Source organism: Crinia signifera, chromosome 2 (genome assembly GCF_055691185.1).
Source record: "Crinia signifera chromosome 2, ASM5569118v1, whole genome shotgun sequence".
Lineage (NCBI taxonomy): Eukaryota > Metazoa > Chordata > Amphibia > Anura > Myobatrachidae > Crinia > Crinia signifera.
The window spans coordinates 104,404,058-104,423,579 of NC_139218.1; the positions used below are offsets into that span (position 1 = coordinate 104,404,058).

At 43.5% G+C, this 19,522-nt stretch overlaps 1 protein-coding gene across 2 annotated transcripts in view; it reads right to left on the reverse strand.

Moving 5' to 3' along the window:
- Positions 1 to 12,485: 12,485 nt before the first annotated feature.
- DIPK2B (divergent protein kinase domain 2B) overlaps positions 12,486 to 19,522 on the reverse strand; it is a 77,074-nt gene continuing 70,037 nt past the window's right edge. For both annotated transcript variants that reach the window (XM_083172673.1, XM_083172674.1), the window contains exons 3-5: positions 17,319 to 17,492; positions 15,244 to 15,532; positions 12,486 to 13,286 (exon numbers count right to left, since the gene is read on the reverse strand). In XM_083172673.1, coding sequence (XP_083028799.1) covers positions 12,949 to 13,286; positions 15,244 to 15,532; positions 17,319 to 17,492 — 801 coding nt within the window. In that variant the 3' untranslated portion in view covers positions 12,486 to 12,948. The remainder of the gene's footprint in view (positions 13,287 to 15,243; positions 15,533 to 17,318; positions 17,493 to 19,522) is intronic.

Here is a 19,522-nt window from a genome sequence, read left to right on the forward strand (position 1 = left end):
GATCGGCGCAAAGGGGGCGTGGCCGTGAAAACGGCCGTGGATTGTTGATCTGCGGCCGGGATCGCGACAATCCACGGCCTTTATCGGCAGAACGGGCCTGACAGCTTCTAAAGTCGGGCCCGTTCTGCCGTGATCCCTCTTCAATGCTGTCGCTAAAGACTGCATTGAATAGGGAGCCGCCGCTATTTCCCCCGTCGGAAATAGCGGCGACACATTGAATACCCCCCCTAGTGTTCTTTAATCTTGAAGAACACATAAAATACACTGGTCAATAGGATTAGAATTTATTTTACTTGGCGAACTAATGTATGTGGTATTGAGGCTGCACTGTTTATACTGTACTTACTTGCTCATTGTGTCAGTTAGTTTCTGATTACCTTCTAGTTTATGTAAGCTTTACCTCTCTTCAATGCTTGGTATATACAATATAATTATATCTCCCTATTCAATGCTGCCTTGAAAGAAAGACCCTTAAGTGGTTATTCAATTCCGGCCGCTATTTGCAAGGAGGGAAATGGCAGATCGACAGAAGGGTCCCGACTTTAAAAACAGGCCCGTTTTGTCGATTTCGGATATGATCACAGTCAAATATGGACAAATCGTGGCTGGATACGCCCACTTTTTTGCCAAGTGAGACATTGAATGACGTCTGGCGATCTGCGGTTGAACAAAACGAAAGTGACCCAGGGTCTTGGTTGTCGGGCTGGATCAACAGTCGTGACCTGGGATTGAATACCTGCTTAAGTGTATGATGATGTTGATATTGTGACTATATTAAATTCTGAAATTATAACTGTTCAGCTAAGTGTTTTACCTTTCAAAGGTACGTGAAGGAAATTAACTATGCCTTATGCCAGCTAATATGATTTCAGAATTTTGGGGATGTGACAAAAAGGTAAAATATTTTTACTACCGCCATTTAAAAAGGGGGAGTTATCTTCAACTAATCAGAAATATAATTTAAAATCAGATTATAAAAGGAATTCTAAATAATTCCCAGACATATGTATTACATACTAGTTGATACCTGATTTTTTTTGTAGATACTAGAAAATACGGTACTTGTGTATTATCACGGCGCCCCCGATATTAAGTCGCACAATTTTTTTTGGTACTTGTTTCCTAGCACGGCCACAATCGCGGGCATCGTGTGTCATTTTTAGTGGTATACGACGCGACCGACGCGATGCCCCCGATTTTCCCATTGAAATGCATTGAAAATAGTCAAAATCGCGTCGGTCGCGTCGTATGCGGCTAAAAAACCCTTAAATGGTCCAGACGCGATGCCCACGATTTCCCCATAGGAAACGATGTTAAATGGCTCAATGTACCCGCGATGCCCCCGATTTCTCATAGGGAACAATGTTAAATACCTAAATTTCACCAAATCATCATAGGGAACAATGGTAAATGGGCCAGAAAGCCCCAAAAACACCCCAGAACAGTGAAATGTCCCCCCAAAAGTACTACGCCACCCCACGATCAACGCGAACCCGAAGCGTGGCGAGCGCAGCGGTACGCGTCCTCCGACCTTTTCATACCCCCACTATCCACTAGGGCGTGGAGTTGAGAATAGAATAGTGTGGCGAGCATGGCGAGCGGACGCGGATACCTTCACAGCTAAACGCGTCCCTTCGCGGCCTTCACAGGTATCCGCGTCCCCTCGCCACGCTTCGGGCTCGGTGGCTCGCTGCGCTCGCCACACTATTCTATTCTCAACTCCACGCCCTAGTGGATAGTGGGGGTATGAAAAGGTCGGAGGACGCGTACCACCACCGCTCGCCACGCTTCGGGTTCGCGTTGATCGTGGGGTGGCGTAAAATACTTTTGGGGGGACATTTCACTGTTCAGGGGTGTTTTGGGGGGTTTATGGCCCATTTAACATTGTTCCCTATGATGATTTGGGTAAATTGACCCATTTCACATTGTTTCCTATGGAAAATCGGGGGCATCGCGGCTAAATTGAGGCATTTAACATTGTTCCCTATGGGGAAATCGCGGGCATCGCGTCGCGACCATCGCACCCGATTTTTTTAGTGCTTGCGATGGCCGCGATGCCCCCGATTTTTCCTCACGATGCCCACGATCATGATCGTTGTGGCCGTGCTAGGAAACAAGTACCATTTTTTTATTGCATCGCATGCCATACACACAATGCACTGCGATGCGATGCGATGCGATGTAAGCCCCCTATACGATGTTAAATTGTATAAGCACCCTAATTGGTGCTTACAATGTTAAATGCACCCCCACGCCACCCTCCAGTATGAATGTGAATCTGAAGCGTGGTGAGCGCAGTGGTACGCGTCCTATGACCTTTTCATACCCCCACTATCCACGTCGGCATGGAGTTGATATTATATAGTGTGGCGAGTGCAGCGAGCCACTGAGCCCGAAGCGTGGCGAGCGCACGCGTATACCTGTGAAGTAATGCGCCTCCTCTCGCGGGGCTCGCCGCGCTTCGGGCTCGCTGCGCTCGCCACACTATATAACATCAACTCCACACCGATGTGGATAGTGGGGGTATGAAAAGGTCGGAGGACGCGTACCGTCGCCACGCTTCAGGTTCACGTTCATACTGGGGGTAGCGTGGGGGTGCATTTAACATTGTAAGCACCCATTAGGGTGCTTATACAATTTATAATCGCATCGCATTGTATGGCATTGTATGCCATATACAATGCCATACATTATGGGACATCGCATCGCATACCATCACATGCCTTATGGTCTGCGATGCGATGGGCGCCGTGATAATACACAAGTACCGAAAATACTATGATTTATTGGCCAGTCAGCAGTCGATTTTAAAAGTAATAGCTTAAATCCTACTGCAAAACTGCTTTTCAACAAATAAAACCAATTTCATTTAAAATCTATTTTACATCTGCAAGGAAAACCACTTTTCATGTTTTTCATACTGCATCTCAATCTATATATCAATGATTTTCATTATATCTGGTTTAGATTGCTTCAAAGGGTTTAACAAATATATAATTACAAGTGGCCAGTGTAATTTGATATCTGTTGGTGACAAAATGGTAACCATATAAAAGTTTTTGGCATTTCATCACTTTAGCTCTGCAAGCAGTTTGTTTTTAATGCAGCTTCCCATTGAATATAATTTAAATAATTTTCCGTAGTTAACGGTTCAACTGTCAAGCATCAGATTTTCACATTTCTTCCTCTGTATGATTTTTTGCTTCAGAACTGACAGTGGAAAGCATATACATGCAGACATATTTGGCAGCATTTTTTTTTTCTGTCGAATTTTGAAAAGATGTGTAAAAATGGCTCCTTGCCCTAAAAGTGGATTTATACTCCTGAAAAAAATGAGTTTTATGTTGCTACCAGTAAAGAACGGTTCATTTACTTGACATGATAAATAGGACAATACAATATATCTTTGTTTATCTATTGTCATTGTCACAAACTAACTTTTAAGATTCCAATCTCTACGCAAAATCCTTATCTAGTCCCTATCCATACTCCTTTCAGCCAGTGTGACATGAGTATTACCGTTTATCATTAAAAAAAAAACAGGGTTTTTTTGGACAATACTTATCACTATTAATTTGCAATCGCTGATATGTTGACAGGAACAACTATTTGGATAAGACATCAAGCACCACATTCTGGTGTCTTTCTTCTGAAATATAGTACTGATTGTTTCTCACCCATAGTTACAATTTTGATGTTTTGTGTACCCAGTGTACCCCTGGCTTAGTCCCTGTATGCTCCTACCTCCAATAATCTGTCTTCACAGCTCCCCTTCTCCATATCTTCACCTCAAGAGAGTAATAGTTAGCTATATATATAATCAACTGCAGCAAGTACGGCGCTCTGGTTTGAGAGAGAGAATACATTGACATGATGCAGGTATAACGTTCCAGTCAGTGAAGGATTGTCATCTGGATACAAACAACAAATGAAAATAATCTTAACTTATACCCCATTTGACACTCAGGTCTGTGTTTCTTTTTGTCGGACATCCGGTCCGTATAGGGTCGCAAAAACATGAGGCAACGTCAGTGATATCTTTAATTACCGTAACAGTACACAAGAAGCCTGACAAACCAACAAAAGTTGGTTCGGACCAGGGTCATTGTCCCGGTAGGAAAAGGAAAATAACACTGCTCTAGAACAGAGGTCTCTCTATAGAACCTGAACAAATGACAGTTATGGCAATATCATCACCATTAGGGGTCCCTAGATCCCAATTTTGTTGGTTTAGCTATACTCTTAAATGCTTTTATCAATTAAAGCCCAATCAGCCCAAGAAGTGCAAGTGCAATGTATATGATAGAAATAAGTTAAATGTTTAATTCTAACGCATAGAAATGGATAAATTAAGAATACAAAAAAACATAGAAAATATACAAATCAATTATAAAAAACTCCTAAAATGACAATCAAATATCCAATCCTAGTTAGAATATATAGAAACACTTCGCTGTTGGTGTTATTTGATTAGTATAACAGAAGGAATGTCTCTGCAGCTGGTTTTATTGCTTTCTGTTAGTATACAGTATATAGAAAACAGAGGGGCAGATTTATTAAGCTCGGCGAAGTGATAAAGTGTCTGGATTTTATCACCGGCCAATCAGCTCCTAGCTGTGAAGTTAAAGGCATTTTATCACTTCACCGATCTTAATAAATCTGCCCCAGAATGAGAGATAAGCTTTAATTAGTCCATGTTGGTTAGTGATTAAGGGGGACATTTACCAAAATGGATTCGTAGAAAAAAGGTGTATTCGTAGGGAGAAATACACCTTTTTTTTACGAATTTGTATTTTCGGGATTTACAATCCCAAAAATACAAAAATTCGTAGTCCTAAAGATGGAACATTCGTATTTGTATTTACAAATACGAATGTCTACACCATCGATAGAATACGACAGAAATCACCATTCAAAAGAATGGTGGTTTCTGATTTACTAAGCAGCCGTACTGATAATACGGCTGCTTAGTGGTGTAAAACACCCACGCAAATACGACAGGAAAATAGAACACCATTTTCATGTCGTATTTGCGTTTTAGCCTGCACGGATCAGTCAGATCCGTGCAGGCTTCAGTGTAAAAAAATAGAAAAAATAAATAAATAAAAAAAAAAACGGCGTGGGGTCCCCCCCACAGCCGAAACCAGCACCAGGCTGACAGAGCCTGGAGCCGGTAATTAAAAATCAGGGAACCCGACAAATAGGGGTTCCCCGATTTTTAACAACCAGCCCCAGGCTCCTGCTCTGGGGCTGGTTCCCAAAATACGGGGGACAAAATGACTAGGGGTCCCCCGTATTTTAAGAACCAGCCCCAGGCAAAACCAGCCAGCAGGCTAATGCCACAGCCGGGGGGAGACTTTTTATGCAAGTCCCCCCGGCCAAAGCATTAACACTACCGACCAGTCAGCCTGGCCAGGGGCCCTGGGGGAGTGGGGACCCCCCCAATAAAGGGGTCCCCCCCCTCCAGGACTTACCTGACCAGGCTGAAGCCTGGTGCTGTCCTCGATGCCCCTGGGCGGTGGGCATCGAGCTGATAGTTGTGTAAAAAATAGAAGAAACCATTGTTTTTTACTGTGGCACTACAAGTGCCAGCAAGCCTCCCCAGCAAGCTGGGACTTGGAGAACCACAAGTCCCAGCCTGCTGGGCATTAAAGGGCCCGCTGGGTCTTGTAGTGCCACAGTAAAAAAAATAGTTAAATGAAACACACTGACACACATTTTAAATAAAAGTTTAATACATACAAAACACACATACTGATACTTACCTAGCTTGATCCCGTTGGTAGGTCGCTGGCTCCGGTGTCGGCGGCTCCGTGTCGGCGGCTCCGTTGTCGGCGGCTCCGTGTCGGCGTCTCCGGGGTCGTCGGCGTCCTGTCCGAAGATAATCCATGTTGGACCTGTGGAAGGAAATCCTACTCACCCAGGTCCTGCATGGATGGTCTTCGTTCTTCATCCGTCGACATCCCGGTCTTCTGACAGCTGCTGGCGACTTCCAGCAGCTGTCGGCATCTTCCGCGACACTCCCCGGCTTTCAGAGCCGGAGAGAGAACCTTCCTGGTCGGCGTCTGGGCTCAGAATGAATTCTGGCCAATCAGGAGCCGCCTAGCCGCCTAGCGGCCAATCAGGAAAGACCTTTCCTGATTGGCCGCTAGGCGGCTAGGCGGCTCCTGATTGGCCAGAATTCATTCTGAGCCCAGACGCCGACCAGGAAGGTTCTCTCTCCGGCTCTGAAAGCCGGGGAGCGTCGCGGAAGATGCCGACAGCTGCTGGAAGTCGCCAGCAGCTGTCAGAAGACCGGGATGTCGACGGATGAAGAACGAAGACCATCCATGCAGGACCTGGGTGAGTAGGATTTCCTTCCACAGGTCCAACATGGATTATCTTCGGACAGGACGCCGACGACCCCGGAGACGCCGACACGGAGCCGCCGACAACGGAGCCGCCGACACGGAGCCGCCGACACCGGAGCCAGCGACCTACCAACGGGATCAAGCTAGGTAAGTATCAGTATGTGTGTTTTGTATGTATTAAACTTTTATTTAAAATGTGTGTCAGTGTGTTTCATTTAACTATTTTTTTTACTGTGGCACTACAAGACCCAGCGGGCCCTTTAATGCCCAGCAGGCTGGGACTTGTGGTTCTCCAAGTCCCAGCTTGCTGGGGAGGCTTGCTGGCACTTGTAGTGCCACAGTAAAAAACAATGGTTTCTTCTATTTTTTACACAACTATCAGCTCGATGCCCACCGCCCAGGGGCATCGAGGACAGCACCAGGCTTCAGCCTGGTCAGGTAAGTCCTGGAGGGGGGGGACCCCTTTATTGGGGGGGTCCCCACTCCCCCAGGGCCCCTGGCCAGGCTGACTGGTCGGTAGTGTTAATGCTTTGGCCGGGGGGACTTGCATAAAAAGTCTCCCCCCGGCTGTGGCATTAGCCTGCTGGCTGGTTTTGCCTGGGGCTGGTTCTTAAAATACGGGGGACCCCTAGTCATTTTGTCCCCCGTATTTTGGGAACCAGCCCCAGAGCAGGAGCCTGGGGCTGGTTGTTAAAAATCGGGGAACCCCTATTTGTCGGGTTCCCTGATTTTTAATTACCGGCTCCAGGCTCTGTCAGCCTGGTGCTGGTTTCGGCTGTGGGGGGGACCCCACGCCGTTTTTTTTTTATTTATTTATTTTTTCTATTTTTTTACACTGAAGCCTGCACGGATCTGACTGATCCGTGCAGACTGCTAGAAATAATTCGTATTAGCGGCCGTATATACGGCCGCTAATACGAATTCCTACGACATCGGTGGGTTACAAAGCAGTCGTATATGACTGCTTTGTAAATCCCCCTCCGGAACACGACTTTGCATACGACTTAAACAGTCGTATGCAGTCGTAGGGAAAATACCAATACGAAAAACTAGGTTTTTCATATTGGTAAATTTCCCCCTAAAAGTCTGTTAGTTAAGCAATTTCATAAAACATCACAGATGTAGGGTTAGGAGAAGTTGGTTATTGGTGTTCTAGTATATTTACCACTCCTTCACAGCACTGATGGTGCTTGCTGCTTTTTATAAGAACATGCTTGTAGGTAAACATTTGGCCACCTGAGCAGTATATGTAAAGATGCAGTCCCCGGCCTGGTTAGCACTTCCAGTTCTGCCTTCTCAGCGTTTGCAAATAATGGAGGCACTGCTGTCCACAAGAATACTGGTACAATCGATGGTGAGCATCTCTAAAGAACTTATTTGCCTAATAACGATCAGCGACTTCCTCAAAGCATAAAGTATCATGTGGCAGATGATTGTTATACAGGGCACGGATATCTGGCATTTCACAGGTTTACAGCGGTGTCTACGCGTGTCAAGCCTCGCTCTGCGTGTCGCTTGTATTCCAAGCCTCTGTTTGGGCCGTGGCGCTCATTGGTTATTCCCATCACATGATCAGGACTGAATCTTGTGGATTTTTAGCAGTTTCAGCATACCGGGTCTCACTGTCACTTCCTGTGTGTATTCCAGACCTCTCTTTGGATTATGGACAGCATTGGTTATTCTTTAATCTTATAACCAGACACTCCTCTCCATCATAACAAATCGGTAGCCTATAATTTCAAATACAGCGATGTGTACTAGCTTTCTCTCACCAATAAGTCTATATTAGCACAATTAAGTACTGCTCATTTTATTAATTTAATTAGATGGCTAAAACATATATAAATAGGGAAAGGGTAAACATGAAATAACATTAATAAAAACAATGTTTATAATAATAAAGGATACTAATCAATAATCTTCATAGTGTTGATAATCAATAGATAAGGTAAAGAAATATAAAAAATAAACACTGAATAGGGGAGAAAAAGTAAAACCTACATTATTAATGTATAAATCAATATACATATGTATAAACAAATAGATATACAACTATTTTGTCATTTTATTTAGCGATATAAATCATGATATGGTCGTAAATATCTCTACATATATACTTAGTGTCTATTATTCGATTATGTGTATTTAAAAATAATGTTATACAACTCTTATACTAATTAAATCCAAATTCAATGTCCCGGTCCCTTCTCCCTAAAGAGGTCTGTGTTATTACTCAAACCTATTCGTAGTAACAAAGCTGGACGGCTTGGTAGGCCCAATTCTGTACCTCAAATCAATGAACCCGTATCTACAAGTGTTCAACATAAGAATGGAGTCCTTGAGAGCAGTAATCTCTGGCCTGGAAAGGGGGGAGTTTGTGGTCTCTCTGGATGTCAGAGATGCGTACCTGCACATCCCGATCTGGCCGACCCATCAGGCATTCCTGTGGTTTGCCCTGCTGGAGGATCATTACCAGTTCTGTGCCCTGCCTTTCAGGCTGTAATGGAAATGGCAGAGATGATGCTGTGGCTGCAGGGGATCAACGTCATCCCTTACGTGGATGATCTCATAAAGGCGGGATCCAGGGAATAGCTGTCAGCCAGCATTTCTTGGACCACTCCGCTGTTGTCCCAACACGGGTGGCTTCTAAATTATTAGAAGTGTCACATCTGCTGCCTACCCAGAGACTTCTCTTTCTGGGGATGATTCTGAACACAGAGACTCTGATTCAGGCCTTCCATCTGCACCTAAATTAGGCAATTCAGGTGCAGTAGGACAACGATATGGCTGTAGCATTGGCAATCTTCAAGGAGGGACAAAAAGAAGGGCCTGCCATGCTGCAGGTCTCCACAATTCTTCTCTGGGCAAAAAAGCACGCAAGGGCCATATCGGCCTATTTTCATTCCAGGCGTGGAAAACTGGGAGGCAGACTTACCTAATCACCACGATCTACAGCATAGCCTCCACCTACAGTTGTTCCAGCTGATCCTAGCTCAACAAGAAGCTGCAGTTTACTGTGACAGGACCAGGGACCCTCAACGGCGGCAGTGGACAAATTTTCAACTCCTTGGTCATACCAGCTGGTAAGCTTATTTCTTCCAATTCTGTTGCTGTCCCGAGTACACCGCACGATCACTAGGGAGAGGGTGCAAGCAATTCTGATTGTGGATGAACCTTGGCCTCTTCCGCTGAGAAGGGATTTTCTTCAGCAGGGGCCATTCATTTATCCGAATTTACGCCAGCTTTGTTGAAGGAGATTCCGGGAAACGTAATCCCTACCATGATTCAGGCTAGAAAGCTGGTCACGTCCAGACACCATCATCGGATCAGGAAGCAATATGTGTCATGGTGTGAAGGGAGACCTTGTTCTCCTATGCTTTTCTGACTGGGTCTGTTTCTAAGGTTTCTGCAAGCTTGAGTCGATATGGGGCTGCGTTTGGACTTCATCAAGGTGCAGATCTCAGTCTTGTCCATCTTCTTTCAGAAGAAGTTGGCTCTGTTACCAGAGTTTCAGACATTTTTACAAGGTGTTCTGCACATCCAGCCACCTTTCGTACTGCCCACATCTCTGTGGGACCTTTCAGTGGTATGGTTGTTTTGCAGTCCTTCTGGTTTGAGCCGTTGGACTCCGTTGAGGGTAAGGGCCTTACATGGAAAGTGGTCATGCTTGTAGCCCTGGCCTCAGCTAGACGGTGCTCCAAATTGGGTGCTTTGTCATGTAAGTCCCTCTAAGTTTTTCTAGGACAGTGCGTAGCTCAGTACTCGAACGCCGTTTTTGCCAAAGGTGGTTGCGGCATTTCACTTTAACCCGCCGATTGTGGTTCCAGCTCGGTCTGGTTACTCAGACATTCCTTTGGATGTTGTCCGTGCTTTTAAAGACTTATCTTAAAAGGACAGCTGGGACTAGGAAGTCTAATTCCCTTTTTGTGTTGTATGATGCTCACAAAAGTAGTTGTCTTGCTTCAAAGCCGTCAATTGCTCACTGGATACAATTGACTATTCAGCAAGCTTATTCTTCGGCGGCTTTGCCTGTTATGAATTCTGTTAAGGCTTACTTTACTAGATCTGTGGGCTCCTCCTGGGTGGCTGCCTGCGGAATCTCAGCCATACAAATTTTCCGAGCTGCTACTTGGTTTGGGAAGAAAATGCTTGTTAAGTTCTACAGGTGTGATACCCTGGCCAAAGAGGATACCAAGTTTCGGCAGGTGGTGATGCAACAGTCTCACCACATTCCCGCCTGTTCTAGAAGCTTTGGGACATCCCCATAGTGCATCCCCATAGTTTTAGCACGGCCAAATAGCAAAACTGTTGCAAGGCATGCTGGGATATGTAGTTCAACAGCTGGAGGGCCAAAAGTTCCCCATCCCTGCCATAGTGAATCCCCAGTATACATTATGGATTATAGAGAAAATAGGATTTTATATACCTGCCGGTAAATCCGTTTCTTGGGGTCCATAAGGGATACTGGGCTCCCTGCTCAGTGGTTTTCCATCCTGCAGGTGGAGTTGAAAATTGTCTTGCAAGTTGTTATTCCAACAGTTTTTTTTTTCAGTTATGAATGGTGTGTGGTCGTTTGTCTCACCACTTGTATCTCAAGTTTCCTTCTCTCAAGTATGTCTTCCTCCGGGTACAGTTTTACCTAGACATAGCTGTGGGAGGGGCCATAGATGGGAGGAGCCAGCACACCCTGTTTCAAGTTTTATGTGTGCAGGATCCTTTGGACCCCATCTATACGCATATTACTAAGTGAATCCCCAGTATCCCTTATGGACTCTTTTCCTATAGAAAATAATCTGAATTATTTATATACCATTAGACACTTTTATTTATTTACAGTTTCTTATATAGCGCAGCATATTCCATTTCGATGTACAGTTGGAAACAACAGTGATAAAACCAACTGGGTAGTAACAGACCGATATAGAGGCAGGAGGGCCCTGTTTGCAAGCATACAATCTACAGTTTTTTTCAAAAGAGCACATAAAGCATATACACAAATTGCCTATAGAGTATGCTCAAATATATCAAAATGAAACCATAGGTATAAAATCATGAAATTATCACTACTAATTGAGATTGGAGTGGCTTCTGTGTCCCCATGGGTGCAACAAGCCGTCCAATAGTGTGTAAGTGATCTGATGCCTAGTTCGCAGGTCAGATTACTACTGCAGAACATACTACTTGTAATAGATGCATCCTGCTGCATTACCATACAAAACTATCACTGGGGCTTCCAAGTAAACAGTGGCTGTAACTACAACCACATCTGAAACGGCCCCAGGCAGCACTCTGAGTGTCTTCCCCAATGGCTCAGACCCCAGCAATGGAAATGGGACAGATCAACAAGAGAGAGTAGGAGTGGGTGGCTGTAGGCTGAGGTGTCTATTTCAATAATAAATAACTTGGAATTATCCTCTGTAACAGTGGGGAGAGGGGATGTCAAGGGCTAATGGGCAATTTTTACTAAGCAATTTTGAGTAAATGCATGAGAGATTTTGACTAGATGCACTGGAGATTTTGACAATGCGATTTTGTCTAAGTAGTGATAGTCTATGATCTATTCAAAATCGCCTTGCCTGCACAGTCCATCTACAGTATGCTAGCTTCTTGGAGATTTTGACTATCTAGTCAAAATCTCCTGCCAAAAATCTATCTGTGTGTACATTCCTTAAGACTAAAGGCCCCCATACATTAGGACCCAATTCTCCTCCGAGCCGCCCGTCCGCTCTCTGGGAGACTCACATACAATTTAGGACTTGATGTGCCATTTTTTACATGTGATAAATTGCATGCACTTTATCACACGTTAAAAAAAAATGGGGAGCTGCAGGGCGGTGAGGAGCAGTGGGGGCGGGCAGCGATGGCGGCTCTCAAATTAATGGCCAGCGGGGGGTGCTAGTGAGGAAGCAGTGCAGCCGCGGTGTTAATCCGATAATCAGAACAGTGGGGCAGGCGGTGGTGATCAGTGTCCAGCGCCACAGCGGGCAGCGGCGGCGGCTATTACAACTTTAAAATAATGTGGCAAATGACTCTCCGGCTTTTGATTGGCTGAGATAGAGAACTCTCAGCCAATCACCGACCACGGAGGGAGGCCGCTGATTGGCTGAGAGTGCTCTATCTCAGCCAATCATTAGCTGGGCATTTGACACATTATTTTAAAGTTGTATTTGCCGCTGCTGCCTGCCCGCTGCACACAGTGACAGCACGCTGATGATCACTGCACGGCCGCACTGCTTCCTCACAGGTACCCCCGCTCACTCATTTAAGAGCCGACGCTGCCCGTCCGCTGCAGGAGGTCGGACGTGATCGTACATGCTGCATGTCCGACCTCCTGATCCAGTCCGATGCGCACGGGACTCTGCATCGAATTGGATCAAATGTCAAACACCTGTGATTTTGGTCTGATTTCATGCGATTTATTGGCCCAAGTGATGAAATCGCGTGGAATCGGTCCAAAATCGCATAGTGTATGGGGGCCTTTAGTCATGTCTCAGTTGTACACACCTGGTGCTGTGACCAAGCATTATTTTCTTGCCATAAAATGATTAACAATTACACCAAATAGTGACAAATCTTATTACCACAAATTCCCATATGTTTAATATCTATTATATTTGCAATCTGGATATCTGTATGCAAATCGTGCATCACAAGTTCGCCATGGACTTAAGATCTGCAGTAGTTCTTTAATTATTTTGCGTGCCTCGAGGTCACTAAGAAGATTGACTGAGCAGATGCTTAGATAGTTGTCTATTTTCTGTTGAGTGGAATTTGGAAATTTTCCTGATATCAGGTAAGGTAGAAGATCCTTACACACCAGTATAAGATTCTGGCTCTCCGTGACATTACTGCAAGATGACAATATAGGTGGACACTCAGAATATAGGCAGCTGAAAATATCAGTTTGTTCATTTTTTCTGTCATTGTTTGTTTCTCCTGAGAACAAAAATGTGAAAACAAAAGGACTTAATCAGAGGCAGAAAATTTATATATGATGATACATAGATACTATTGTTCTGTATCTTAAAACTTTAAATTTTTAAACCATAAAGCAGACATAAAACAAAAGAAAAATTGTAGAGGATCTAGGGGGTTATTCTAGTTCACTCCTTCTGGCAAATTCTTTCTTAGATGGAAAAAACCATGTGCACTGCAGGGGAGCAGATGTAAAATGTGCAGAGAAAATTAGATTTGTGTGAGTTATTTTGTTTCTGTGCAGGGAAAATACTGACTGCTTTATTTTTACACTGCAATATAGATCTCGCTTTGAAGTAAAACCCCACCCAAATCTAACTCTCTCTGCACAAGTAACATCTATCCCACCTGCAGTGCACATGGTTTTGTCCATTTAAGAAGGGCAGTACGGAAGGTGTAATGGATAGCATTACTGCCTCACAGCACTGAGGTCATAGGTTCAATACCATGGCCCTAACTGTGCTGAGTTTGTATATTCTCCCCGTACTTGCGTGGGTTTCCTCCGGGTACTCCGGTTTCCTCCCTCAATCCAAAAATAAACTGGTAGGTTAATTGGCTCCCCCCAAAAAAATTAACCCTAGAATGTCTGTGTGTGCATGTATATGTGGTAGGGAATATAGATTGTAAGCTCCACTGGGGCAGGGACTGATGGTAATGGTCAAATATTCTCTGTAAAGCGCTGCGGAATCTGCGTGCGCTATATAAGAAAGTGCTAATAAATAATAAATAAATAGAAGGAGTGAACCAGAATAATCCCCCAAAGTTTATGTGAAGTTGAAGGTTTGGTACATTTGATATTTTAGGGCCTGATTAAGAGATGTATGCCTAAAATGCCAGCACCTTAGATCCGATGCCTGCCTATCTATAGACGCAGTATCTGATCACCATTGCAACATTCGGTTGAAGAATCAGCCATCTAAATAACTCCTATGGGCATGTCCAAATTGTGGCCCAGCTGTTAATCTACATATCCCAGCATGCCTTGCCATAGTTGTAGCATTTCCTAATAGCAAAACTTTTTCAAGTCATGATGGGACTTGTAGTTTCACAGCAGCTGGAGGGTCATAATTTGGACATGCCTGCCCTCAGGTTTCTGAAAATGGCCACCACATCTCTGCTCCCAAGGCCCATAAATCTGCATCAGAGAAAATGCTGTCAAGCCTCTGTTTTTTTTAAACAGTCCTTTTCTCATTACTCAAAAGGCTGCAGCCAGTCAGTTAAGCAGTGGTATTGCGGGCACTGTAACCAGGGTTAGATAGGGTTGCAGTGATATTGCAGCACATTTGCACTGTGGGTTGAATTTACTAAGGTAATAACAATGGAAGATGAGACGTTGCCCATAGTAACCACTAAAATTCTAGTTATTTATTTAGCATCTTCTAGAACAGGGCTGGGCAACACAGGCCCTCCAGATGTTGATGAACTACACATCCCAGCATGCCTTGCATCAGTTTCAGCATGGCCACATAGCAAAACTAATGCAAAGCATCCTGGGCTGTGTAGTTTATTAACATCTGGAGGGCCCGTGTTGCCCAGCCCTGTTCTAGAAGATAATAGATAGAATCTGATTGGTTGCTATGGGCAATATCCCATCTGCAATAGAGCTCCCATCGAATTTACCCCTGTGTCTCTGGTGCATGTGAAGTCCTGATAATATCAGGTACTACATGCGGGGCTTAAGCTCTCCTGAGTGACTTCGCTATATACCGCATATCAACTAACAGTACTATACTATTACAATTTTTAGAAGATACAAACCCCACACCAGGTATTTTTCTTCTTATTTTGCAATGATGATGTTACGCTGTAGCAGTTTTTCATGTGTGTGCATAGGTGTACCTGTGAGTTATAGTTGGCAAACCTAGATGGATATTTCATGCATTATTATAAACATTGGTAGCTGAACAAAATTGCCTACCTTGTTGCATATCGATAATGCCCATCTTGCTAGTATCTCTTATGAACAAACGTCCATCGCTAACTGTTCCAAAAGTGCCACCATCAATATGGGTAAAATAAAAGAAATAATTGAAGTCGTTGTTACTCAAGTAGTGAATGATTTGGACAAGCTGATATGCTAAGTCTGCTGCTATGTCGGAAGTAGAGGCGTAGAAGGATGTCAGTGGCTGGGTACTTGTGCTCACAAACAGTCGTCCACAGGAACCTAAGTACTTTGAGAAAGGCCATCCCTCTGCTCCAGGGAAAATCTAAGACATCAGTGAATACATAGCCATCAGATGTAATTTAGGATACAATAGGTTGTGCTTAAATATCATCTATAACATTTTTCTAATTGTTATTGTTGGAGTGTCTGATGAAATGATAAAACTACTGCTACAGTAGGAAATGCTTTACAAGTTCTCTATAAATGTTTCCCTTTGTGCTACAATAACATTAAAAAGAAATGCTGGGTAATTGAATTAAACATTAAGCTCCAAAAAGAAACAGATTAGGCTAAGGCGATTTTACTAATTACCAATTGTAACCTAGCTTAATGCTGGTCAGTGAGATTAGCTAGATATGAGCTGCCCCTTGCTGGCAGATGTCTCTCTTGAGCAGGACGGGCCAAAGATTTTTAGTCAAAATGTGGACTAGTAAACTATATGTTTCCTCCTGTTTACTGGGAGCAATGTGTTGTTTACTGTGGGAAGGACACTGAGTGGCATATTATGTACAGGGAGAACGTATGATACTATGTACTGGGGGGGGGGGGGGGGTACTGTGTGGTACAGTATATTGTGTACTGTGTGCATGGTATGGTATAGTATTTACTACTGCCCATTAATTTCAATACACCACCATATTTGTGATTTTTTTTCAAGGAAAGATGTACGTAATTAATGGTTGCCGCACATAAATGAGTCGAACTACTAATTTTTATCACATCAGCATATGATTGTCATAAAATACTCGATATTCATAACTTGCTAGATAACAAGGTTTACAATAGAATTTTACACATATGATCCCCACAACTGTTCAAAACTCGCTCTCAAAGTCACGTGGTTGTGTGCACTGAGGTCAGGTGCATTCCTGGTGCTCATCTGGGACAGGAAACAGCTGAGATTAATCTCTTCTGTTATTATAGTATATATTTGTGAGTACGACCAATGTGTTATGAATAATGGCTCCCAGGAAGGAGTTATTGATCGAAAAACAATCTGCCATCATCAATTTGAGAAAGGCAGGCTTTAGTTTATGACAAATCACCCAGCAAGAGAAGGATTTCTTTGGGGGGTGCAGTGGACCCTGAAGACACATGCCGAAGCCAACAGTGCGCCTGATCGCCCGCAACTTGGACAGCCTTATGTGACCCCAAAACAAGAGGACAAAAATATTAGAGTTCGTAGAAGATTGAAAATGTTTCAAACATCCCCACAGGTACGCGCTGCACTCATCACAACACGAGAGAAGAAGTCACTACTGTCAAGCGCCACCTCAAAGCCACAGGTATAAAGGGGCATGTAGCAGCCCGTAAACTATTGCTGAGGCCCATTAAAAGAAAAAGAAGAGGTTACTTTGGGCTAAAGCGCACAAGGACTGGTCATCTGAGCAATGGAAGAAGGTTATTTCCACGTTTTAAAAGTTTGGGTCAAATAGGTGCAATATTGTCCATCATGTACCAGGTGAGTGCATGCTGTCATTGTTCCTACAGTGAAGCATGCAGGAGGTTCTATCATGGTCTGGGGCCTGAAAGCAGCTATGGCCAGTTGCATTGATGAGCCTCACACCAAACTTTTTGTTGTGTCCTGAATTTTTTACATTCTACTGTTTTAAGAGGGGATCGTGGGCCTCAAACTGAAGGTGACCCAGTATTAAACAAACTTACTTCATGCCCCATATTAGATTCACCTCTAATAGGCTGGCACTTTACCAAAATTTAATATAAACATTTGAAAACATTTGAGTATTTCTGACAGTTTATTAAATAATAAATATATTATTTATTTTTCAATAACAGTTGTATGCTGTTTTCAGAACTAATCAGTTTACCTGTAAAACAATTGGATATGTATTAACAGAAAGTGTGTAGAGCAGTCTCAGCTTGTCCCGGTCTGTCAGGTGTGTCATATACACACTACCCGCATCAAAAACTTCAGCATAGCGGCGGATTATTCTATCTAGCAGACGTTGGGAGGGGCAGCGAAGGAACTGAATTGGTAGGCCCTGAAAAATACAAAAAAGTGGTTACATGTATTTATTTTTTTTCTAATAAGAAAACCTGAAGCATAACAATTCCACTTTCTGTTCCCACTCATGCTTAGTGGTCATAGTGGCATAAAAAGATTAATGTAAACATCGCAAGATATTTCTAAGTATGTAATCTAAATACAATTCAATAATCAGTGCACAATTATATATCTAATAAAATTAATAAATGTCTCTTCTTATCACAAATATAAATCCTAAAATATTCTAAGAATTACTGAGTAATTGAGTTGAAAAACAAAATAGGAAATCGATAGGTTATGATTCTAGCAGTCATGTCGTATTTTATTTGCAAAATGGGTATATTCGAAAATTACTGGATCCCAAGAGTCTTAGGAGCTCATCAAAAACAGCATGTTACGCAAAGTAGCATTACATAGCTATAGCCACAGACATACAATTTGTAAATTATTATAATGCAAAAACAAACCTGATTGTTGAGTACAACTTTGATGATGAAATCCTGACAATCTCGGAATGGTTAGACTGCTGAGGAGGAGGGGTTATTTATTGTGGGGGAGGGGCTAAGGGCAGGTATAGTGGGGGAATATTCATCAGAACACTATTTATCAGATGTCTGTGACAGAAATGCTCACAGTGCTGTGGAGCAGGTAAGTTACCACTGGGCCATCAGGGAGTTTGCTGGTATTCTATCATGTTGACATTTTAGCAGGGTACACATAATAAGTGTCAACATGGCCAAAGTCGACATGCTACATGATAAATTTTGACATTGTATACCACATCCCTCTGCCCGTCAGGCGGCTGTTCATGTTCGACAGATTGGCGCACCGTCCTGTGAGAGTCTACCAAACATTACATGAAGGTAGGGAACTATGAACTATAAATACGAGCGGTTTACAAAAACCTGTGAGATCGGGCCACAAAGGTTTTGAGTTGGGGTGCCATTACCGGTATTTCCACATCATTGCAATGGCAACCCACCCCTCTCACACCCCTAACATGATTTATACCTATAAGCTCAATTTACAGTCAGAAAAGGCTGTGTTTGTAATATTGATACTTTCAATTGGACAGTTCAGTAGAGACTGCATTAAAATAGATGATGTGCATTTCCATAGCTCCATAATGTCATTTCCTACAATACTTTCTAGAATAATTTCTCTTCTTGAAAAACAAACATCTATAAATTGCAAAAGATGCTACACACACCGCAATAAATAAATGTGCATCTTTGCAAGTAGAAATGGGTGTGCTGTAATTGATAGCTATGCACTTTTTTTTTTACCAGATGGTGTGAACATTTCCCCTTACAAATTCACTCAGAAATGTGTGAACATTTACAGTATTTCTCTTATTTAAATAAAATGTGTTATTTAAAAAAATGGTAAGAATGTAGTTGTATCAGCTACATGATTCTGCTGCAATTAACCTGTAAAAAAATGTAAATGCAACATTTTCTTTTTCCATTGAATATGCCTTATAATTTTCATCCTGAATGTCATCTAGCCACCTCACACTTAATATTTCAAATACAGAATTAATTATATTTCCGCCAATAAATTGTAGTTACCAACCTGATATCTATTGCTGTTGAGAAGATGACAATCACTCCCAGAGCGCCTCTGCGTGATGTCACGTCCGGGACGGGCGGCGGAGATGGAGCGCCGGGGGAGCGTCGGGGGCGTTGCCTAGCAACGCCCCGAGCTTCCGGCTCTGTAGTTCCGGCTGCTGGACGTCGGGGCGTTGCTGGGCAACGCTCCCGAGTCTCCAAGCAGCGTGCGGCGTCAGCGCAGCTGACGTCAGCACAATCACAGGCGGCAGATTCAAATAAATAGCCGGCGTCTGCTGGGAACAGACGCCGGTTATAGCTTTGGTCATACCTGAGTGTGCCTTGGTGTTCCTGGTTCCAGAAGTACTCTGCAGTGCTGTGCCGTTCCGTTCTGTGCCTCGTGCTGTTCCTCGTGCCGTGTCCCGTTTATCCGTGTCCGGCTACAGATAAGTGTCATCAGAGGACCTGGTTGCCA